This window comes from Sminthopsis crassicaudata, chromosome 1 (assembly GCF_048593235.1).
Source record: "Sminthopsis crassicaudata isolate SCR6 chromosome 1, ASM4859323v1, whole genome shotgun sequence".
NCBI lineage: Eukaryota > Metazoa > Chordata > Mammalia > Dasyuromorphia > Dasyuridae > Sminthopsis > Sminthopsis crassicaudata.
In genome coordinates, this window is record NC_133617.1 from 553,643,951 (window position 1) to 553,666,331 (window position 22,381).

The 22,381-nt window shown below is 35.9% G+C and overlaps 1 protein-coding gene across 8 annotated transcripts in view; it reads right to left on the reverse strand.

Annotated features, from left to right (window-relative positions):
• CAST (calpastatin) overlaps window positions 1-22,381 on the reverse strand; it is a 121,338-nt gene that overhangs the window by 40,796 nt on the left and 58,161 nt on the right. For 6 of the 8 annotated variants that reach the window (XM_074282024.1, XM_074282025.1, XM_074282026.1 and 3 more), the window contains 5 exons: window positions 10,002-10,061; window positions 5,164-5,226; window positions 4,453-4,497; window positions 2,411-2,467; window positions 2,177-2,290 (listed from right to left, as the gene is read on the reverse strand). In XM_074282024.1, coding sequence (XP_074138125.1) covers window positions 2,177-2,290; window positions 2,411-2,467; window positions 4,453-4,497; window positions 5,164-5,226; window positions 10,002-10,061 — 339 coding nt within the window. The remainder of the gene's footprint in view (window positions 1-2,176; window positions 2,291-2,410; window positions 2,468-4,452; window positions 4,498-5,163; window positions 5,227-10,001; window positions 10,062-22,381) is intronic. The other 2 variants (XM_074282028.1, XM_074282029.1) reach the window with 1 other exon arrangement.

Here is a 22,381-nt window from a genome sequence, read left to right on the forward strand (position 1 = left end):
TACAAACCTTATTATTTATTTATTTATTTGTCTATTTGTCTATTTATTTATTTATTTAATTTTAATTTTTATTTTTTTCTGAGGCTGGGGTTAAGTGACTTGCCCAGGGTCACATAGCCAGGAAATGTTAAGTGTCTGAGACCAGATTTGAAAGCGGGGTCCTCCTGAATTCAGGGCTGGTGCTCTATCCACTGCGCCACCTAGCTGCCCCCATTTGTATAAATCTTAACTTCTTTACGATAATTGTATGCTTCTTGTAGGACAGGAATGTTATCTGATTTTACTTGCTGTAGAAGCCAACAAATAATAGATGTTTCATACATGTATATTGAATCAAACCTTACCAATAAGCCCTAGTCCACTGTTAATGATATCATCAAATAATATTTAAAGCTTACATGTGCATATGGTGCTAGTATCAGGCACCATACTTGTTGTCTTCAGATTCTTAGTTCAATTTTAAACTTTAATACCTTGGATCTTAAGTTTTGGTTTAGCCGTTTTTCTTTGTTTCTCCTGCTTTTGTTTCTTCTGGTGGTAACAATGCCAGTGATGAGGAAGTAAATGATCTAAGAGATTTGTGGATCAAGGAGGACTTAGAAGTTGAGTGTGCTTTGAAACTCTCCTGGGTTGAAATGACTGCTGGTCTTAGAATACATCATTTGCAGATGTGTAATCTTTTAAAAATGTTATTTCAACATTCAGACTAAGTCATGCATCAAGTCTCTGGCTAGTGATCTGATAGGCTATTGTAGAGAGTTCTATAGTTGCAACATCTGCCAAAGAACATTTATTTATGTGCTTGTATAACTTATCAGTGCCTTTTCCTGTTCTTTTTGTTGTTGTTGTTATTGGTTTTTTTTTGTTGTTGTTGGTTTTTTTGCAACAAGACTTAAAACTCAGCATGTTAGAATAGGATACAGGGGGCAGTTCGGTGGCGCAGTGGATAGGGCACCAGCCTTGAATTCAGGAGGACCCGAGTTCAAAACTGGTCTCAGACACTTAACACTTCCTAGCTGTGTGACCCTGGGCAAGTCACTTAACCCCAGCCTCAGGGGAAAAAAAAAAAAAAAAGAATAGGACACAGATTTGGAGTCAGGAACATCTGAGTTCAAATCCTAACCTAGATACTATCTGTGTGAGTGTGACAAGTTATTTAATTGCTCTTTGCTTCAGTTTCCTTATTGTTAAATGAGGTGGTTGGAGTTAATGGATTCCTGTAATGTTCAAGCTAGTTCTTTAGAAGACCTCGAGATCAGTCTGAGTCCTTAGTCTTAGTGGAGGAGCGAAGGAGGCAGGAGACTCACCAGGATGGTCAAAGATGGAGTCTGTTTATCTCAAATTCTCTTAGCCCTTAAATACCTTAGTACAATTACATCATTATAGCATACTAAATATGTGTGAACTAGAGAACCATTACCTCACCATACTAACTACTAAGTATATGTATACTAGAGAATCATCATCTTATCAATTCCACTGAGTTAACACCATGTTTCAAATATACTTCTTCAGAGTTCAGGCCCCTTACAGGCTCCTCTGATCTCTAAATTAAGAATCTTATGAGTCTTTTCAATATCTGTGATTTTAAAATAGGTCTGGCTCTCAGAGTTGGAGGAAAAAGTAAAGGAGGAAAAGTATGTCCTTGCTATTGTTCAGTCATGACCCTGTATGGGGCTTTCTTGGAAAAGATGCCAGAGCAGCTTGCCATTTCCTTTTCCACTGGATTAAGGCAAACAAGGTTAAGTGACTTAGCCAGTCACACAGCTAGTGAGTACCTGAAGCTGCATCTGGCCCAGAGCTCTCTCTGAGTCATCCAGCTGACTCATGGCTATTAGGAACCTGTCTGGGTCTTTGCTTTGTATATTTGTTCTCTCATTTCTGCATCTGCTTCTATAAGATATGTTCCCTGCCATCTGCTTCTAATGTCATGTTGGCCACTCCTCAGGATTAGGAACGGTTTGGAGGAGGTACCTGCTTTGTTACCTCTATACTCCTGGGCATGACCTTCCCCATCTAAGTTACTAAGGCAAAGCTATAGTCCTAGCACTGGACAGCTCAACAACATCAGTGCAGCAGACAGACTGACTGGAAAGTTCTGCCCCTCAGTGTGGAAAGAGGATCATTTTTTCTTTTTCTCGGACACACTTGGAATATTCTACCCAACTGGTTTTACCTGGGGGCCTTCTGTTGGCTTGTCTTGTATTGGTTGGTCAGAGGGGTTGAGGGTATCTTTTCCAAATAAAGAATCCTTAGTTTCTGCAGCCAACTGCTCACCGGGGCTTTTTTTCTAAAAGCAAAGAAACAAATATTTCATTAAGATAACATATTTTAAATTACAAGATTGACAGATTCTTCCACGTGAAGCAAAAAAGACATACAGGGGCAAAACCCAATTTTAAGTACTTACTATATTATCGTCCTTTGCTTTTTCTTTATGAGCATCTTTCATATGAGGTTCAGTAGCCTACCAATTTGAAGAGATACAAAAAATATTTAACAGTGGTTTTAGGATATTGAGGCAGGAAGAGACACAAGATTAGATCTAAGCACTCAGTTCTTCTTGGGGAAAAACATCATACAATTTTCCTGTCTTTTGGCTCTTTTCCACAATGAGGTGATTCAAGGCAATTCCAATAGACTTGTGATGGAAAGAGTCATCTCCATCCAGAGAGAGAACTATAGAGAATGAATGTGGGGGCAGCTAGGTGGCACAGTAGATAGAGCACCAGCCCTGAAGTCAGGAGGACCTGAGTTCAAATCTGGCTTCAGACTCTTTACACTTCCTAGGTGTGTGACCCTGGGCAAGTCACTTAACCCCAATTGCCTCAGCAAAAAAAAGAGAGAGAGAGAGAGAGACAAAAAGAGAGAGAGAGAAAATGAATGTGGATCAAAGCATAGTATTTTCATCTTATTTTTTATTGTTGTTTGTTTGCTTTTTTCCCCTTTCACCTTTTGATCTGATTTTTCTTACACAGCATGATGAATATGGAAATATGTTTAGAAAAATTGCACAGGTTTAACCTATATTGGATTTCTTGCTGTCTATGGGAGAGGATAGAGGGGAGGGAGGGAGAAAAAGTTGAAAGACAAAGTTTTATAAAGGTGAATGTTGGAAACTATCTTTACATGTATTTGATAAAATAAAAAGCTATTAAGATGTTGAAAGTAAGAAAATAATTGAAAAGTGCTTTGTATAGTGCTTGGTACAATGAAAGTATTTAATACCTATTAGCTATTGGTGGAAAAAAATAAAAAAGTTTTTCTGTTCTACTACATGGCTTTAAAAATGTTGCATGTTCTTGAATCAATATTTAATTTTAAACAATATGCCTATAATGAGGCCAGTAAGCAGACTGCCAAGAGTCCAGATGAGAAGTAAAAACATTTCTAAATCTTCACACTAGTCAGCATATTGTAAGTGGTACTTTGTGACCATCTGAGTGATGGTTTATTTTTCACTTTTCATTGGGATGTTCTGGAACTGTAGATACATCTGGGGTGGAAGGGAGGTGGTGACCTCTACTTGTAAATACATAGGAGAAAGTTTCTAAAATTTCAGGGAATGAAGCTAAAAATTTCATCTCTCTTTCCTAGATCTCATAAAGCATTTTGATCTGATTCAATTACCTGATTGGTAATTCATGATGCAAGAAAGTCTTACCCCTAAATTCTCCCTTCCACTATCAATCCAATCAATCAGATTGCTATGCTGGAACATTTTTTCCTACTTAACGTAATACAGGGGCTTTACCCAAAGAGCCAATTCACTTTTCACTTATATTCCCTAACATTTGCCATCACGCTCTTCCCATAATTTTTATCCCCTCTCACCTTGTTCTTCTCAAACTACACACCAAAATCCTAAAATTTGGATTGGAATAAAATAAACTGCTGTTCCCTATGTTTAAATTTCCCCTATGAAATATCATATTTTCATTTTAGCAATGGTTACACATTAAAGAACAGAAACTGGATGTGTGATTCACTGATGTAGGAAATTATAAGCACAAAAAGGGACTCTATACCATGTCAGGTTGATACATTTCTGAAACTGATAACCTTTTTGCAACTTACCACCAGAGAAGGTTGCCAGACCACTGAGTGGTTAAATGAATGACTCAAAGTTATTCAACCAGTTTCAATGCCCAAGGATTCAAATTCTTCACAATATATACAAAACATAAGTGATAATTCTTTCAGAATATTTAGAGCTTCAATGAATCTTAGAAATCATTCAGTGCAACTACTTTATTCTACCGATGTGAAATCCAAGTGTAAAGATGTCAACTTAATTGCCCAAGAATACATAATCAGCAAGTAGCAGAGATGAACTGAAAACTCTTATAGTCTGATCTCTGGTTCCATATTCTTTTCACACTGATAATTCTGCCATCTAAGACTGTAATAATGAGAACCATGGGACAACAGAAAAACAAATAAACATAATACCTTAGTTGACTGTGATTTTTCTTCAGTTTGTATTTGTTCAGTCTGCTTTAAAAAAAAAACCCACAAGTAATTATAAAAGTTTATAAATCACCACAGATTTTTTCTCAGATATAATACTTATAAGAGCAAAAATATAGAAATGCTGATAGCTCTCTAACTTCTAAAAATAACAATGACTGAAATTGTAAAAATTGCGATCTAAAATAAAAAAATATTAAAACTGATATCCCTGCTTTACTTTTCTAAGTTAAACTTTACAATCGGCTTTTTCTTTTCTACACATTTCAAGGATTTTTCTTAAGAGTCCTTCAAATGTCTTATGTCACATTATCAACGATCTTATTATTATCAAATATCACTGGAGGATAATTAATAAATAACCAATCAAAGATCCTAATCTCTAAGACCAAGGAAACTTCTGCTGCCACTGAAACTAACGTACTCACCTTGAATTTTAGCTGATGGCTTAAAATTATGAAATGTGCAATAGGACAGAGAAAATAGAGAAATTAACTTTAGTAGCAAAATGCTGATGCCAAAAGTGAATCTATGAGGGAAATTGCAGTCTGGTGCATAGTTCTTTATTAAAAATGGTGATCTAAAAATATTAGCATGTGCTGAGCAGGTAAAGTGATCATTAGTAAATTGTGCCAGTGGTGTCACAGACTCACAAAGACTACACAAAGAAAAATAAAATGAGTTGCATGTCACCTGAGGATTTTTCCTTTTCTTGTCATGATAATGCAGTCCTTTGGTCTGTTTGATTGGAGTAGCCTGATATTACAATACATATTTATCAGGGCTTCAAAACAAAAAGGTTAAGTCTAATGAAATAGTCAAATGCTTTAAGTAGAGAAAAGGGCAACAAAGTAACTTTCATAGTTCTCAATCTCTTTCTGTAGATTTCCATATATATATACATACACACACAAGTAAACATGTTTGTATATACACATAGAAATGTTTATAGATATATACACATGTATATGTGTGTGTATTCTAAAAGAAGAACTTAATTTAAAATCAAATAACTCCAGCAAAAAATTGCAGAAGACCCCTTTTCTCTTTGCCAACTATAAAAACAATCTCTACTTTTGTGTAACTGCTTCTTGGACACTGTTTAAATCTATGATTCCAAAAAATTAATTATGTGGTTATCAACAAATCTATAAGGGCAAAATTCAATGGTATTCCAAGTTTCTATCAACATAATCTTAATGTATTTTATTTTTAAAGTTTTGTAAGTTCTCTTTGCTAAAGCACATTGTGATGCAATGACAGCTAAGAGTTTTAAGAAACTGCAAAAGGCTCAGAAAGGCTTAGTTATTTGCCCATTTTTGTGTGTGTGTAATTGTTTTAGTACTGTTTGACTCTTCAAGGCCCCAATTGGGGGTTTCTTAGCAGAGATACCAGAATGGTTTGCTATTCCCTTGTTCAGCTAATTTTACAGATGAGGAAACTGAGGCACACAGGGTTTAGTGACTTGCCCTGAGTCCCACAGCTAGTCAGTGTCCGAGGCCAGAGTTGAGTGCAGGTTTTCCCAAGTCTAGGCCTGGCGCTCTATCCACCACACCTTCTAGCTTCTCTGGTCACCAGCTGATATCAGGTCATCATCTTCAGGTTTTCTTACCTCCAGTCCAGCATTCTCTCTGTTATGTTATGCTGATTCTAAATTAAAAACCAGACCTCACCTAATTCAATAATACTTCTCAAGTGCTTACTGGACACACTACAGTGCACCATTCCACGTTCCACCTGGCTGTCCTCCTGTGACTTCCATCATGGCCCTAGGAATCTTCTTGTTGGGAAACCTCATGACACTGCAAGGTGCCCTCAGCCACATCCCCACCCTCTGCTCCTCTGGATGGAGGGCCGCCAGCTCATCATTTCCCACTTGAAGAGAATCCTTCAATTTCTCGCTGCAGGACACTTTCCTGCCTCCACTCTTCTTGGCTTCCCCTTCTTGAGAGCAGGGACCATCTGTCTTTCTTTTGCATTTGTATATAATGCCTAGAATATAGTAGGTGCCTAATAAATGTAGGTGATGCGGTAGATAGAGGGCAGGACCTAGAGCCAGGAGATCTGACCTTAAATCTGGCCTAGACACTTCCTAACAGTGTGACTCTGGACAAGTCACTCAATCCTGTTTGCTTCAGTTTCCTCATGTATATAATAAGCTGGAGAAAGAAGTACCACTCCAGTGTCTTTGCCAAAAAAAACCAAATGGACTCAAAGAGTCAGATGTGACTGATATGACTAAACAACAAAAATTTTGAATAGGTACTATAGGAGACTGAAAGTTTAGTCAAGGGACAGCCAGAGGTGCAGTGGAGAGAGCACTGGTCTTAAAGTCAGGAGGAGCTGAGTTCAAGTTCGGCCTCACTTATTAACTATGTGACCCTGGACAAATCATTTAACCTCAATTGCCTTCAAAAACAATAGCAACAACAAAAGAAAGTTTAATCAAGAGGGGTTCTCTACCTTCATGAACTTTACATTTTAAAAAGATCAAATATTTTGGAATTTATAACTGTCCTTATCAGTCTCCTTTGCAGATTATATTTTCATTGTTTTGAGAAGCCAGATGTTGAAACGCCCTACATAAAAGCACTACCATTTCATTTTCATTTTCATTTTTAAAAATTTTTACAGCTTATCTTCTATCTAGAACACAGAACAAAAGAACATTTTGTGTGACACCATAATACTGAGAGGCCCAATTACTTGCATGATGATGACTCATTCAGCATACCAAAGCATTTGTATAGAGAGACTGTTTCTCCAAGGGAGGCAACAAAAAAACATTCCATGTGCAAAGGCACATTTTAAAGAAAACAAAAAAAAAGGTCTGCACTTTGTCTTTACTCAAACAGCACATTTCTTGTTCATGCCTCTGACCTTATTTTTGTTTCTGCAAGTATAATTTATTGGTTTGTTGTTTTAGGAATAAAATCAACATTTTAGTTTTTTGACAGTATACATTTCAATTTAATCCACATTTATTGAGTACCCACAATATGCCTTGTATGCATTTAAAAGATGCTTGTTGAAATGAATTATATGTTGGCAAAATATTATAGACACCTAATTAATAGCCAATCAAATTTATTTACATGTAACAATATTTCGTGAATAACATAGCTTCTTCCAGCCAATAGAGTGCTAAGTAAGGGTTCAAAAATGGGCTCTTCAGGCAAAAAAAAAAAAAAAAAAAACAATAAAAAAAACCACTTTTAAGTTTAATTTCAATAGTCAACATTTTCTCCATAACTTTCTTAAATCTAGACAATCATCATCAAAACAGAAAGTTAGGTCCTGATTTGTAGCTTGATGATTTCCAAAATGTAAAGGCCCACACTAAAAGTTTAATAATTGGTTCTCCTGAGCTAGTATGTATGGGTTGACTCCAGCACCTCTGCTTCTAGCTCTTAATCTACAATCCTATGATCATTCTTTAATATAAGACTTAGATAAGCATGATATGCATAAAGTAATAATAATAAAAATAATTGTTTGTAGCAATGATCTTAGATTGGGTTTTTATTGTTGTAAAATTATTTCAGTTGGGTCTAACTCATTGTGACTTTGTTTGGGATTTTCTTGGCAAAGATACCAGAGTTTGCCATTTCCTTCTCCAGTGGATTAAGGCAAACAAAGGTTAAAAAAAAAAGATGACTGCCTAGGGTCTGTCACACAGCTAGTAAATATCTGAGACTACATTTGAACTCATGTCTTCCTGAACCCTGACATCTAGGAGATATCTAGATGTCTCCTAATTCCTCTATACATTTCTACTGAAACAGTTTTTTGAGTCATGACTATATTTTAAATTTCTTATCTTATTTTTAAAAGTAGTTTGAGGATATATAAATAGACATTATATGCATCACACACACATATATTCTGTTTTATTCTAAGAATCAAAGGTTAGGATTTCTTAGGCTACAGGACCATATGAAGACTGGTTGAAGGTAGAAGAAACTTGAGTTATTTAGTCTGGAGAAGAAAATACTTAGACAGGACATAATACTTTCTCCAAAAGCTATCACTAGGAAGGAAGCTGATTCAAAATTATTTCACAGGGCGGAACTAAGAATAATTAGCGGCACTTGCAAAGAGAAAAATGTGATCTTGAAGTAGGAAGTGCTTCCCCCAAAATTGAAGTTATCAAAAAGTGCTATGGATTGCACTTTTATATAATGGATTTTCCCTCATTCTAAAGGCCAGAGTTCAATTTAGGAAGCCTAAAGTGCTTATAAAGCAGCTATGCTAAATGGGGACTTAAAATACAGATTCTATTCTACTGAAGGAATGCAGTGATGTACATAGATAAATAAAATCAAAGCATATGGTAAGTAAAAAGCATAATGAACTAAGAATTGACCTGTTTTGCTATATACTGATCCCATTTGAGCTGACTGCCTGTTTTTCTTTTCTTTTTTCTTTCTTTCTTTTTTTTTTTTTTTTTTTTTAAATTAGTTGTGTACTATCTTTCAAACCCTGGACATATGACTTATATTACCTTCTCCTCCCTTGTTTCCTAAGTATTCATGTGCTTCCAGAGCCAGTGTCAGCAGTTACTTTAGCCATCAAATAGGCCAAGCAAAGACCATGGGCACTTACTGGCAAGTCTAAAATATAGATCTTGGATGAAAAAGAGAGGATCAGAAAAAGTAAAGAGTGAGGAGAAAGGGGGATAAAAATAGGTTTATATGGTAGAATCAACAGCCATCTCATTCCTATCATTGGCACTCCTGCGACTGGTTTCCTACCATTACTAGAAGTTCAAATTATATAAACCTTATTACTAATTCTCTTTTTCATATGCATTGGGCTCCTCTCAGTTTTCTCAGAGCAGTTTCATGAGCATTAATAAGCATATGGTCCCCATTCTATATATTTTTTTTTCAGAAAAGCTCCCCTTTGTGAGGACAGATTATGCCAGAATCTCTCTTTTTGTTAAGTCACAATGTCATGGTATCACTAAGCCCAAAAAAAGGCAGTTTGTTGGCACAGTGGAAAAAGTGTCAGGACTAGATTCGGGAAGTCTCATGTTCTTGAGTTCAAATGTGACCTCAGACATTTCCTAGCTGTGGGACCCTGTGCAAGTCACTTAACTTGTTTGCCTGTTTCCTCATCAGTGAAAGAAAACAGTCACTTATCCAAATATAAAGATCCCTATGAGCAGCACGTTGACTTAGTTTTCAAATGACATATTATATATGTTTGAATTTATCTTCATTTATTTTGTTAAATATTTCCCAATTACTTTTTAATCTGGTTTGACTTCCTCTCAGGAGTATTGTGAAGTGGTCAGTCATGGAGTGTTTGACGACTGTAGAGTAGATAATGGTTGACTATTTGTTCTGATATCAGGAAAAGCTAAGCTAGATTTCCATGAATTAGGAAGTCGTTTCTATAACTTAAGTTAATTGCACAAAAGAATATAAAACCAACAATTAGCAATTATCATTCCATATTTTTCCAAATACATGCACAAAGATTTAAGCCAAGGTTAATTAGATTAATTTCCAAGTGTGGTCACATACCTTGGTTACCATGGGATTCATACTGAGAGTACTTGTTGAATCAGGAAAAGAAGTAGATGCCTGGGGGGGAAAAGGAAATAATGTAACTGACACTTTTTACTTAAAACTCACATTTTCCCTCTTTCTTTCATAATCATAATCTTTTATTTCTAATTAGCATCATAGGATTTAGAACATCAGTGCCCACAGTGGGTCAGCAACTTTAAAACAAATAAAATATTTTTTCTAATTACACATAACAATTTTTAACATTTTAAAAAATTTTGAATTAGAAATTCTTTTCTTCTCTCTTATCTTCCCATCTCATTGATAAGGCAAGCAATTTGATATGTTATACATAACATATTTCTGCTGAATAAAAGCTATTAAAAAAATCAATCCAAACAAACAAAAAGAAAAAAGAAAAACCAAGAAAAATAAAGTTTTAAAAAAGTATACTTTAATCTCCATTCACACTCCATCAATCAAAATAATACATAGGTATTTTTTTAAAAATTAAGGGAAAATTTTGGGTTAATTCTCCAGAAAGGATTTTATTTTATTTTGTTGAAGGGGAGAGAAGGAAGCCTAGATTTGTGGTTTATTTAGTATAGTGAACTCCATAAACTGAAGCTGCCTCCAACTGAGATAAGATTATATTTACTTGTAATTTATATTTTATAGAGGTACCTGATACACTAAGAAGTTAAATGGGTAGAGGAAGGTTGGGAAAGGGAAGGGAATATGTATTTATGTAGCATCTATTATATACAAGGCACTGTGCTAAATATGTTTATAAACATTATTATAAATATTCTTCGCAACCTTTTGAGATAGGTGCTATTATTAATCCCATTTTACGTTGAAGAAACTTGACCTCTATCTACTGTCCATGGTTATACAACAAATATATATCCAAGGCAGGATTTGACCAAAGATTTTCTTAGCTCCAGACAGGTCACTATCCACTAATTAATTATACATTGTCTCTCATGATATAAAATAGGAACCACAATAACACAGGAGAAGGGAAGAAGAAGAAGAAGAAGAGAAAAGAACTGAATCAATAGATATCAAAGATCACTCATATTTAGGGGTCACTTCAATATGTCCAGCCCATCTCTATGGCTTTGTTCCCACTGCCTCATCTACCTGGAATACTTTGAAATTCCAATCATCCTTCAAACTTAAACATGGTTATCTTCTTCCGGAAGCATCCCTCCCATAAGTTATAAATGGTGTTTCCATCCTCATACCTCACCTAACTCCTTAAACTTGTCATATGCTTTTATTAGATTTTGGATTCATTACTGTATAGAGATTTTATATTTTCTGTCTAGAATTGCTGATTTACGCATCACATTTCACCTTATTAGATTTCGAACTGCCAAGTAGGCAGGGACTAGGTCGTATTTCTCTCCCAGGATCCAGTCCAATGATTTGTACTCTGTGAATGCTTGATAAATGATTATTAAATGAATGTAGATTAACCTCATTAACTTACAAAAACAGGGCGTGCCTAGTCGAGGCATTTCTGAGTCCACATTCTTAAATGCCTGAATAGAATCATGGGATCACAAGTCTAGACAGCTAGGGAGATCCTCAGAGACCATTTATTCCAATTCCCACATTTAACAGATGAAGAAACTGTGGCTCATGAAGTTTAATTAACATCATTTTAATCATTCTAGACCTCAGTTTCCTTATCTGCGAGATGAAAGCATTGGACTAAATGACTTTTAATGAACATTCCAGCCCTAAGTTTGGGATTCCCCACTTCCTCCAATATGTACAAATGATGAGGAAACCCCAAAACTCTTAAAACCTCCTTGGACTCTGCCTCAGGGAAGGGACTCCACCCCAAGCACAAACAGTTTCATCTTTATCTAAAAACCCATGGAATTCTATTCAAATTCTAACCCTGGCTGAAACTCAAGCAGGAAGCCAATCTGGGACTCTACCCACAAGCCCCTTCAGATTATCCAAAGCCCCTATTATAAAAAGAGCCAAACTGGAGTCCACTCTTTGCAGAGGTCCCAAACATGGCATCCTTACGCCTGCCATGTCAAGGATTTCTGCCCACTAGAGCTCTGGCTCTGGTGTCCTTTTATCTCTACCTTCAACTTCCAAACCCCATAATAAACCTCTTTTATAAATCTAGTTTTTTGGGTCTGTAAATTCCTTTACAGAGGATTCTTGCACCACTACTAGACCTCATTTAACTCTGGATCCTTGCGGTGAATCCAAAGGGGTTGCAGGGGAGCTCTATTTGACTCCCTGTACCCCAAACCTGCCACTAGACTTCAATTAAACCTAATTTCATTTAAGTGTCCCTTATCTAGTTCTCATCACAAGCATTCACGGCTACACTCCATCAAATCATTTCTTCTTCTAACTATACACCCTATAATTGGAAGAAAAAACTTATAGAAAATGTCAGAAAGCCTTACCCTACCATGTTAAAATATATACTTAAAATAAAAAATGTATAGTTTGGTTATTCTTCATGTTTGACACTTTCACAATTTAATTCTACAGGTTTAAAATGAGGGAAGATAGTATATTTTTATTTTTCCATAAATTGGAAATATAGTAACAATTCACATTTGTATAACCATTAAAGAATAAAAAAAAAATCTTTCCTTACAAACCTCTGTGGAATGTAATGCATTATTTATTTATTTATTTTTTATTTTCTGAGACTGGGGTTAAGTGACTTGCCCAGGGTCACACAGCTGGGAAGTGTTAAGTGTTTGAGACCAGATTTGAACTCGGGTCCTCCTGAATTCAGGGCTGGTGCTCTATCCACTGCGCCACCTAGCTGCCCCCAAATGTAATGTATTATTAACCCCCCATTTTACTAATCATAAAATTGTATCTCTAAGAAGTGATTTGCTTATGGTTATAAAGCTAGTAAATGTAGGTAACTCTCTGCTCCAAGGCCCAATTGCCTAATTCCAAGACTAATGCTCTATCCACTAAATCAAGACTGCATTTTTATGCAACTACAGAAAGCACAGCTTTTCTATAAAAGCAGCTCTCTCTCCTTTTCATCTTCTCTGTCACTCCAATTTCCCTCCTTAAAAAATTCTTCTGAAGCAGAACATTTTAGTTAACTCCCAAACTCCCGCAGCACTTTATTGGCACTGTTGTAAACAATTCTGAGTCTAGAAATTTATATTGGTGTTTAACCACCCCACCCTTAGAGCCTTTCCAATACCTCAGCAAAGCATCTTCAGAGAGTGTTCAATTTTATCCTTGTGACACAATATCTTGTTACTGAAATTCTTTAGGGATTGACAGGAAAACAACAAGAAACATTCTTTTCCCTTCACTTCTGTAGGAAAATTAAGCTTTCCTAAACATTTCTAGATGATTTATTTTATTTAATGTTCTTCATGATATATCAAAGCGACAGAAAGTCAGAGCTGGATGAGACCAGTGTGATCATATTTTTTTTTTGAGAGATGAGAAAAGAGAGGCTCTGAAATATTTGCTAACTTGTACAAAGGTAAGATCATCCAACTATCAGATGGTATAGCCAGAATCACAATCCCATTTTCCTTATTTTCTGCACAGTGCACTTCCCATCATACAAAACTTGTCTCTCAAAATTCTTGGACAAGAAAATAGTTTTTATTTCTGGAAAAAAAAATGGGAATTGGGTCATTTGAGAAACTCCACAATCATTACTCTCTTTTCCCCCAAACAATGGTGGCATTATCAGTCTGAAAGAAGTCAAATTAAAAGGACGTTCTATTTTACTTTTCCTATTGATATTAAATGTATAGAATATGTTAATTAGTGAATGTATTGATCAGAATTTCTTGCCTTGAAATGATTAATCTTAAAAAAAATTTTTTAAATAAGTTCTATCTTCTCTCTTATGGTATATAAGTTCACTTAGGCAGAGATCAATCATATCATATATCATATCATATGCATTGCCCTTAGCATTCATTGCAGTGTTTTGCACATAGCCCTGGATAAATGTTTGCTGAATGAATGTTGTTCAACTAGGATTTATTTGAAAAGGTCTTTGAAATATGTTTGAAAATACATTTTAAATGGATTCTTATATGTGTATAGCTCAATCAATACTCTACTTGAAAACACAAGTCATTTTTCTATTTCTCTCTATAACAAATGAGCAGATTCCTTAGCCTCTTGTAATTGAACAGGAATTAGAATAAAATAAACAAAACAGCTAGATATAAATGTATGCTTTAAAACCTTTTAAGGTTGTTTTCTTAACATTCAATACAGATTTTTAATTATTCCTCAGTTTGGTCTGGGTCCTGAATTGTAAAGTTCTGTTTCTCTAGATTGTAATCCTTCTCTGGGAGATCTCTTGGGGAGCTTCTGGTGAGGCAGCCTTGACTTTAGTTCCAGTACCAGTATTCCCCAAAATGCAGCCAGGAGTTAAAGTCCAGATCCTATATTGTGTCCTTCAAAGTCTTGAATCTTTTCCTGTCAGAATACCTCCAGCCAGCTTCAGTATCTAGCTCCCTCTCAATCCAAAGCCTCCAGCCAGCAGGAAGGTAGATATGGGAATGATTCTGACTCTGCTTCCAAGTGTGGGATTGTGAGTTTCCCAGAATTCAATCCTAGATATGAATCTCCCATAAGTCCATGAGCAGGCTTTCCCTTTAGACTTGTGAATCTGCTCTTGTCCAAGTGTCCCCAGCCAGCACCACAGTAGAATCTCGAATGATCTTTCCTTCCTGAATCCTGGCTCCTTAAATTCTCCCAGAGAATGGGCTTGTGGGAGCTCCTTAAAGGATCAATGAAGGAGCTCCTTTAAAGGTGTTAACTCCCTCAAATGTTTGGACTCCTTTAAAGGTGTAAAGTCTGAGCTAGAGAATTGTTAAGTACTGACATAGCACGAAGTAAGGATCCTAACACTGAATCACCTTCCACCCACATTACTCTAGCAGCCTTTTAGCTGTTTTCCCTCCAAGCTTACTCTAAACTAGCTTCCATAGAGCACATTATATTATACATAGTTTGAATTCTGTCATTTCTCTCTTGCCATCTTTACATATTTTATAGAGGTGTAGTAGATGGAAGACCTATGTATGAGGAGACTGGACTCTAACTCTAACTCTATAATTCTATGAATCCAATTTCTCCATTTTGTCTTTTAAAGCTTCCATAATCTGGCCTCAACTTTGTCTTCCAAATATTCTCCAACACAAATTCTTATTCTAATCCCTTTGGTGGCTTTTCTTATATTCTTACCAATCATCATCTGAAATACTTTCCACTTACCTTTACTTTACTCATCTCACCTCCTCTCAATTCAAATATTTATTAAGTGCCTACTCTGTGTCTGGCACCTTATTATAACTACTCTAATCTATACTGTTCTTTCTCTTAATCCATACACATACATAGGAAATAACACACATCCTTATAATTAATTGTACTCTATTTTTTCAAGTGTATTCTTTTGCTTTCCAACCAAATTGGTCTTGCTGGAAGGCAAAATAGAAGGAATGGGAAAAGCAGAATTAACTTCAATGGAAAAATGTGAGTAACCTTACTGGGTCTGGGTTAAAGTTTAAGGGTGCAGGCAGGACTATCTGTTGAGAATGTTCACTGTAAGAATCCTATACTTTTCTTATTCCAAGGACCTAAATCCCCTGGACAGAAGTGACCTTTTCAAGGTGGTTGTTGGTCCTGGATAGAGGATTATTGGTTGGGCAGATGGGAAGAAGTAGGGCCTAGGTGACCAGCAGGAGTTGCAGAAGACCAAAGTCACTTCAGGCACCAAAAGAAAATTCATTCTGATTCTCTGATCTACTTAGCTTCCTTATTTCCCTCTTGCAATTTCCTTAAGAGTTCCTTTGCCCAGTGACTCAGAGATAAATTCATGCTCCACCCCTGCACTCCCATCTTTTTTCTACAGGACAACTCATGCTTCTCTTGAAAGTCTTCCAATATCCCACCACTTCCATCTTCTATTTATATGTCTGGCTGTAACTTGGCTTAAAAAGAATTTTAAAAAACAATAGACCAACACTATTATTATTGAAATCCAAAGTATTCCTTATTTTTGCATTTCATAAGCCCAAAAGACTTTCAAAAAGAATGTAATTCTAAACCTAATGTGACTCCTTCACATAGAAGATTATAGATCTATAGTGAGGAGGGACTTCACAAATCAACTCCTTCATTTTAGAGATGAGGAAATGGAAGCCGTGGAAAGTTTTAGGTAGCAAGCATCAGACTAGATTCTAATGTGGGCCCTCTGATGTCACAGAGAGAACATTCCCACTGGGCCCCACAATCTCCCTATTTTTAATGGCTTCTCTGCAACATCTGCAAGATTCACTTTGGAATGCTCCCTTCTCTTGACATCTATGACCACACAATACAGATTTCTTCATTAACCATCTTTGACCACCATTCTTTCTCCTTCATCTCCTATTCATCCCTATAGACACAATTTTTGTCCTCAGAGAGCTAATCAAACCACATTACCTCTTCTTCTTGTGGTTGTTGTGTTTGACTCTATGACCCCATTTAGGGTTTTCTTGGCAAAGATATCAGAGTAGTTTGCCATTTCCTTTTCCATGTCATTTTACAGATGAGAAAACTAAGGTAAACAGGGTTAATTGACTCACCCAATCACACAGCTAGTCAGTATCTGAGGCCAAATTTGAACTCATAAGAAAGTCTTCCTGACTCCAGGCTGGGCAATCTATCCACTTTGACACCTAGCTGCCCAAGATTTTATCTGTTCATTTTTCATGGAAAAAAGGCCTAAGTTATTGTTTCCATCCCTGACTTCTCACGCAGGTTGATTTATTTCCATCAAAAAATTGCTTCTTATTTCTACCCTTCTTCTGTCAAAAACCTAATCCAAGTTCTCATCACCTAAATTATAAGAACTGCCCCCAAACTACTCCCTCTCGAATCCTTCTAGCACACTGTCACTAGAATTTTTCAGTGAAACACTGCCCTCTTAACATGTCTACTCAGTCTCACCTCACCTATCCCATGGAAACCCTCTGCTCTATCTTGATGAATTTCCCCACTGTCTTCTGGATATAATCATATTTATTCTACTTCTGCATTTTTGCTTTTGTTGTACCCTCTTATCTTTTTTATTGTAATTTCACCAATCACCTACCAAACTTCTGTTTAAGATACAAGTAATTCCACAAAGAAGTAAAAAACTAACCATCTCACCATCATCTGCAATATTCCACACCCCAGTTCTTCAAAGATTTGAAAACTTAAAGTAAAAGAGGTATCTCTAAGGGTACAAATAGTTATTCAGTAGCAGCAGCACCATTCCTTATAGAGCCCTTGCATATGGATTTAAAATTTCCTTTTTTGTTAGTGTACAGAGGAAAACATTTAGTTCATCTACTTGTATAATCAGTCTGTCATCTGTAAATGACATTTCTGAAATACTTCCAATTCTTAAGAATAATGGGTATTTCTTACACCGTCATATAATAGACTTTTGTAGACAATGGGCAAGGGGATATAATTTGGATGAATGTTTAAAAAAATTCTGTCACTGAAATAATGTTGCAGCAAAACTATTTTCTGTCTAAAATGATAGCTTAAGTTTAATCTCTAGGCAAACATAAACAGAGATAAATGGACCCTTTAAACCAAAAATCATATGGCATCATATTACTAGTGGAAATAAAAACAGAATAGCAGACATGATAGAAATAGCTGCTTCACAGATATATTTAAAGTGTTGTGTGTGTGTGTGTGTGTGTGTGTGTGTGTGTTTTTAATGGAAAAGGTTATTTCATTTAGTAAAACCACACAGATACCTTCCCTCTTTCAAACTTTGACTGTGAAAAGAAGCAAAAACACACGCAAAAAAAATCCATGGGCTAGTTAAAGTTTCTGTAGAGTCTAGTTTCAGAGTTACTTTATTAATGTATTATTGACAGATTTTATTTGATGTAAAACCAATATGAAACATAATAGGTACAGAGGTGTGTAGTAAAGTGGGAAAAAAATGAATTTGGAGTAAAAAGATCCAGATTTAGACCCCATATTCAATATTACCCTCTATGATACTGAGTAAGCTACTAAAGATTTTTTTTTCTGAGTTCCCTCATCTATAAAAATGAGATGATTGGAATATTTTTCAACTCTAAATTTGATTCTAAGATATTTTTTAAGAAAACTCAGCCAAAAATCTCTCCTCTCTCTTCTTTGTCTCCTCTCTTTCTCTCTCTCCATATATATATATGGGTATATATGTATATACACATTCACACATATAATGGGGGGTAAGGGAGGACTATCAGTGATTACATGGATATAAGAAACTCCTGGTGAGGAAACTTCTAACAATAGATAGGTTGTAGTTGATAGTCTTAGAGATTATATTGAGTTACAAAACTTGCCCCAGGACACACAATCAGTCCATCAACTAGCATTTAATAAACCCCTACTTTGTGCTAGGCAGAGATACAAAGAAAGACAAAACAAAATCTCTGACCTCAAGGAGCTCACAGGGTAATGAGGAAAGACAACTATAGAAAAACAAACAAACAAACAAAAACACCACATGGGATTAAATTTTGGGTAGTCAGAAGGCACTCAGATTAAGGCAGATTGGGAAAGTCTTCTTGTAAGAAGGAAACCTGAAGTGGGATCTTGGTCTTCCTTAATTTAACTCATTTACCAGCTACTGTGCCCTGATTCCATAATGAAGTAAATGTGATAAATTCAATCTGATATACATATGAAAAAATTTGGATTCCTTAATTTATTCAAGTAAACAAACAAAAAGAATGGATGAAGGTATGATGTTGAAATGTATTATTTGCCTACCTGAACTACAGGGAACAGGGGTGTATTATTATCCCTGTTAAGGAAGTCTCCTGAAGTTGCCTTTTTGAGTTACCATATTTTCTAGAAACATGGCATACCCAAACAGTGAAAGATACATTCAAGTACTTGTAGAAGTTGTTCTATTTTTTTTAATAACGCTAAAAATGATAGTTTTGTGTTCCTTATAAGTATGACAATACAATAAATGATGTTCATTATTGATCAACAGTTTCTATGAGATGCACAAAGAGCATACTGTGCTAAACTTTTCAGACAAAATACACTTTTTAAAAAAATCTATTTTCAGTTGTGTAAGACTCTTTGTGCCCCCATTTGTGGTTTTCTTGGCAAAGATACTGGAGTCATTTGCCATTTTCTTCACCAGTTTATTTTACAGTTGAGGTAATTGAGACAGAGATTCAATGACTTGCCCAGAATTACATAGCTAGTAAGTATGTAAGGGCAGATTAGTACTCAGCAAGATCAGTCTTCCTGGCCTCAGGCCCATTCACTGTAACCCACCTTACACCTTGCAAAAGATGCTGTTGTTCAGTGGTTTCAGTTGTCTATTTTTCTGTGATCCCATTTGGGGTTTTCTTAAATACTGGAGTTGCTATTCTTCTCCAACTCATTTTACAGATGAGGTGACTGAGGCCTCGTGAGGCGAGAGTGAAATGACCTGCTCAGGGTCACCCTGGTAGTAAGTATCTGGGGCCAAACTGGAACTCAGTAAGTCTTCTCAACTCTAGACCTAGAACCATATTCTCTGTGCCACTTTGCTGCCCTTGTGCTTGGTACCTTTAGTTGCGTTTGCCTCTTCCTGACCCCATTTTCTTGGCAAAGAGACTGAACACTGTTTGCCGTGTCCTCCTCAGGCTCATTTTATGTGCTACATAAACATTTATTCTAATAACATAAAGAAGTCCTGTTTCAAAAGATATGTTTGTCCAGTTGTTTGTATTTCTTTATGTAATTAAGTTTTTCTCAAAATTGTAAGGTTATTTCTCTTATGTGAAGTTTTTTCAAAGGTTCCCCTCTCCTTGCAAATGTATTCTGAGAGTTATACTCATTATTTTGCTTTATCCAATGCATAGAGAATGTGCTTAATGAAGACTTGGAACATAAGCACTTAATCAGTATTTGTTGGCTGATTAGAACTAAGTCTTAGATTTATAACACTGCTTATAATACACAACAAGTACTTCATGCAAGCTCAGTTGTCTAAACACCTTTCTTCTGTCTGTGGTGGCAGTACAGAGCAGCAGATTTCCCCTACAGGGTGCTCAGACTCAGAAATAAATATTAAAATATCGCCTAGTAACTGATATAACCACAGCCGATCCATGATCTAAATGTAAGTGGGAGAGAAGTTTAAAATTTTTGACACACCCTGTGTGTGTTACCTTCATAAACTCTGACCCTGGATTATACCAAGTGCTAGGGAAAGCAGGGTAGGGCTTAGAGTTAGCCAAATGATTGATTTTCAGAGCTTCCAAGATTTAAATTCTACAGCCAGTTTTTTTTTTTTTTTTTTTTTTTTTTTTTTTTTTGTTGTTGTTGTTGTTTTTAATTTCCTTACTTGACAAAACATTTTCATTTTCTCTTTCAGATATCTATTATAGAGTAAGGGAAACAGCACTGGGGTCCAGAGGTCTCTCATTCACTGGGCCTCTTCCTGAGTGTAAATATTCTTAGGCCTACCTTTGCTTGCTTCATTAACTCTAATCTTCAACAACTCTGATCTCTGCTTCCCAGGACAAAGCAATTAGCATGCAAAGAATGCTGAGGTGACAATAAGGGCATACCTTCCTCCCTCACCCTTTGTCACATATGTCAGGAGGAAAAGAGATAGGGAGGAGAAATAGGAATCAGATCTTCTTAAGACATTGAGGCACTGAAAGAAAGCAAATCCAGTGAATAGAGAAAATGGGGTGAAATAGAACAAGGATGCAAGTCGGGAGACTTGTATAATTCTGGACAATTATCCACTCTGACCTCACTTTTCTCAGTCTGTAAAATGGTTATACTTTGATTTGGAAGGTTTCTTCCATCTCAAAAATGCTATTAAGGAATCTACTTAAGAATATATCTAGATGATCAATTCTGATGGACGTGGCCATTTTCAACAATGAGATGAACCAAATCAGTTCCAATAGAGCAGTAATGAACTGAACCAGCTACACCCAGGGAAAGAACTCTGGGAGATGACTATAAACCACTACATAGAATTCCCAATCCCTGTAATTTTGTCCGCCTGCACTTTGGATTTCTTCACAGGCTAATTGTAAATATTTCAAAGTCCGATCCTTTTTATACAGCAAAACAGCTGTTTGGACATGTATACATATATTGTATTAATTTATACTTTAACACATATTTAACATGAATTGGTCAACCTGCCATCTGGGGAGGGAAAGAGGGGAAGAATTAGAACAAAAGGTTTGGCAATTGTCAATGTTGTAAAATTACCCATCCATATATCTGGTAAATAAAAACTATTAAATTTTTTTTTTTTACAAAGAATATATCTAGAGATTGTATCTGTATTCCCATATCAAGGGCAGCCAGGTGGCACAGTGCTAAGCATGAGTCAGGAAAATCCATTTTCTTAAGGTTAAATCTGGACTCAGACACTAGCTGTGTGACTTTGGAAAAGTCACTTAATCCTGTTAAGTCTCAGTTTCCTCATTTGTAAAATGAGTTAGAGAAGAAAATGACAAGCTGCTCTGGTATCCAAATGGGGTCACAAAGAAATAAATAAAATTGAAATGAATAAATGTCATAATGAAAAGTCATAAATGAAAAGAAATGAACCTCACTACTACCCAGAGCAATTATCCTAACAAAAGACTTAGATCACCCTTATATGTTCTCTGCTGTTAACAAAGATCAACACCTTGTGAAAAGCAAATATAAAGTAAAATTTCTTGGTGAAAACATAATTTTCTTGACCTTTGAAAAGAGTTGTTTGTTGAAATTTTTTTCTGAGAAAGAGTTTTTTTGCACTAATTTTTGTATTATGCACTAAACAGCATAAGGTGCTTTTGTAAGACACAACCTATTTATGCTGACCTGCCCTTAGCTGCAGGCTTTCAACAAGGTTATGGCTGAAGCCCCCATTCAGTGCTTGTCTAAAGAAGTTAGAACAACATTAGAAGTGTGACATTCTTTCCAGTTCTAAAATAAAAGTGCCAGTCTACAGAGATGATATTCTCAAAATACCTCGGACAGGAAATGAAGAGGCTGGAATGATGGAATCTGAGAAGGTGTCAATTAGATGATTGTTGAAGTGGGAATTACTATATAAACTAATAGCAGACTTGAAATACAGTCATAAAATTTGAACTCAGACGAGGCCTATCTCATAAGTTTATGAAAAGTGAATTGTAAACCTGGTTTTCAGGTGATTAAAAGGAGAAATGCTCAGTGAAATAAATTTAATTGAAAAAATGCATAACTTAGTGATTCAGATTCAATTCCTAGGTATATAATTTTAAGTAAGTAACTTGGGTAACTTGGATGGCGCAGTGAGTTCAAATCTGACTTCAGATATTTATTAGCTTTGTGTAAATATTCTTATTAAT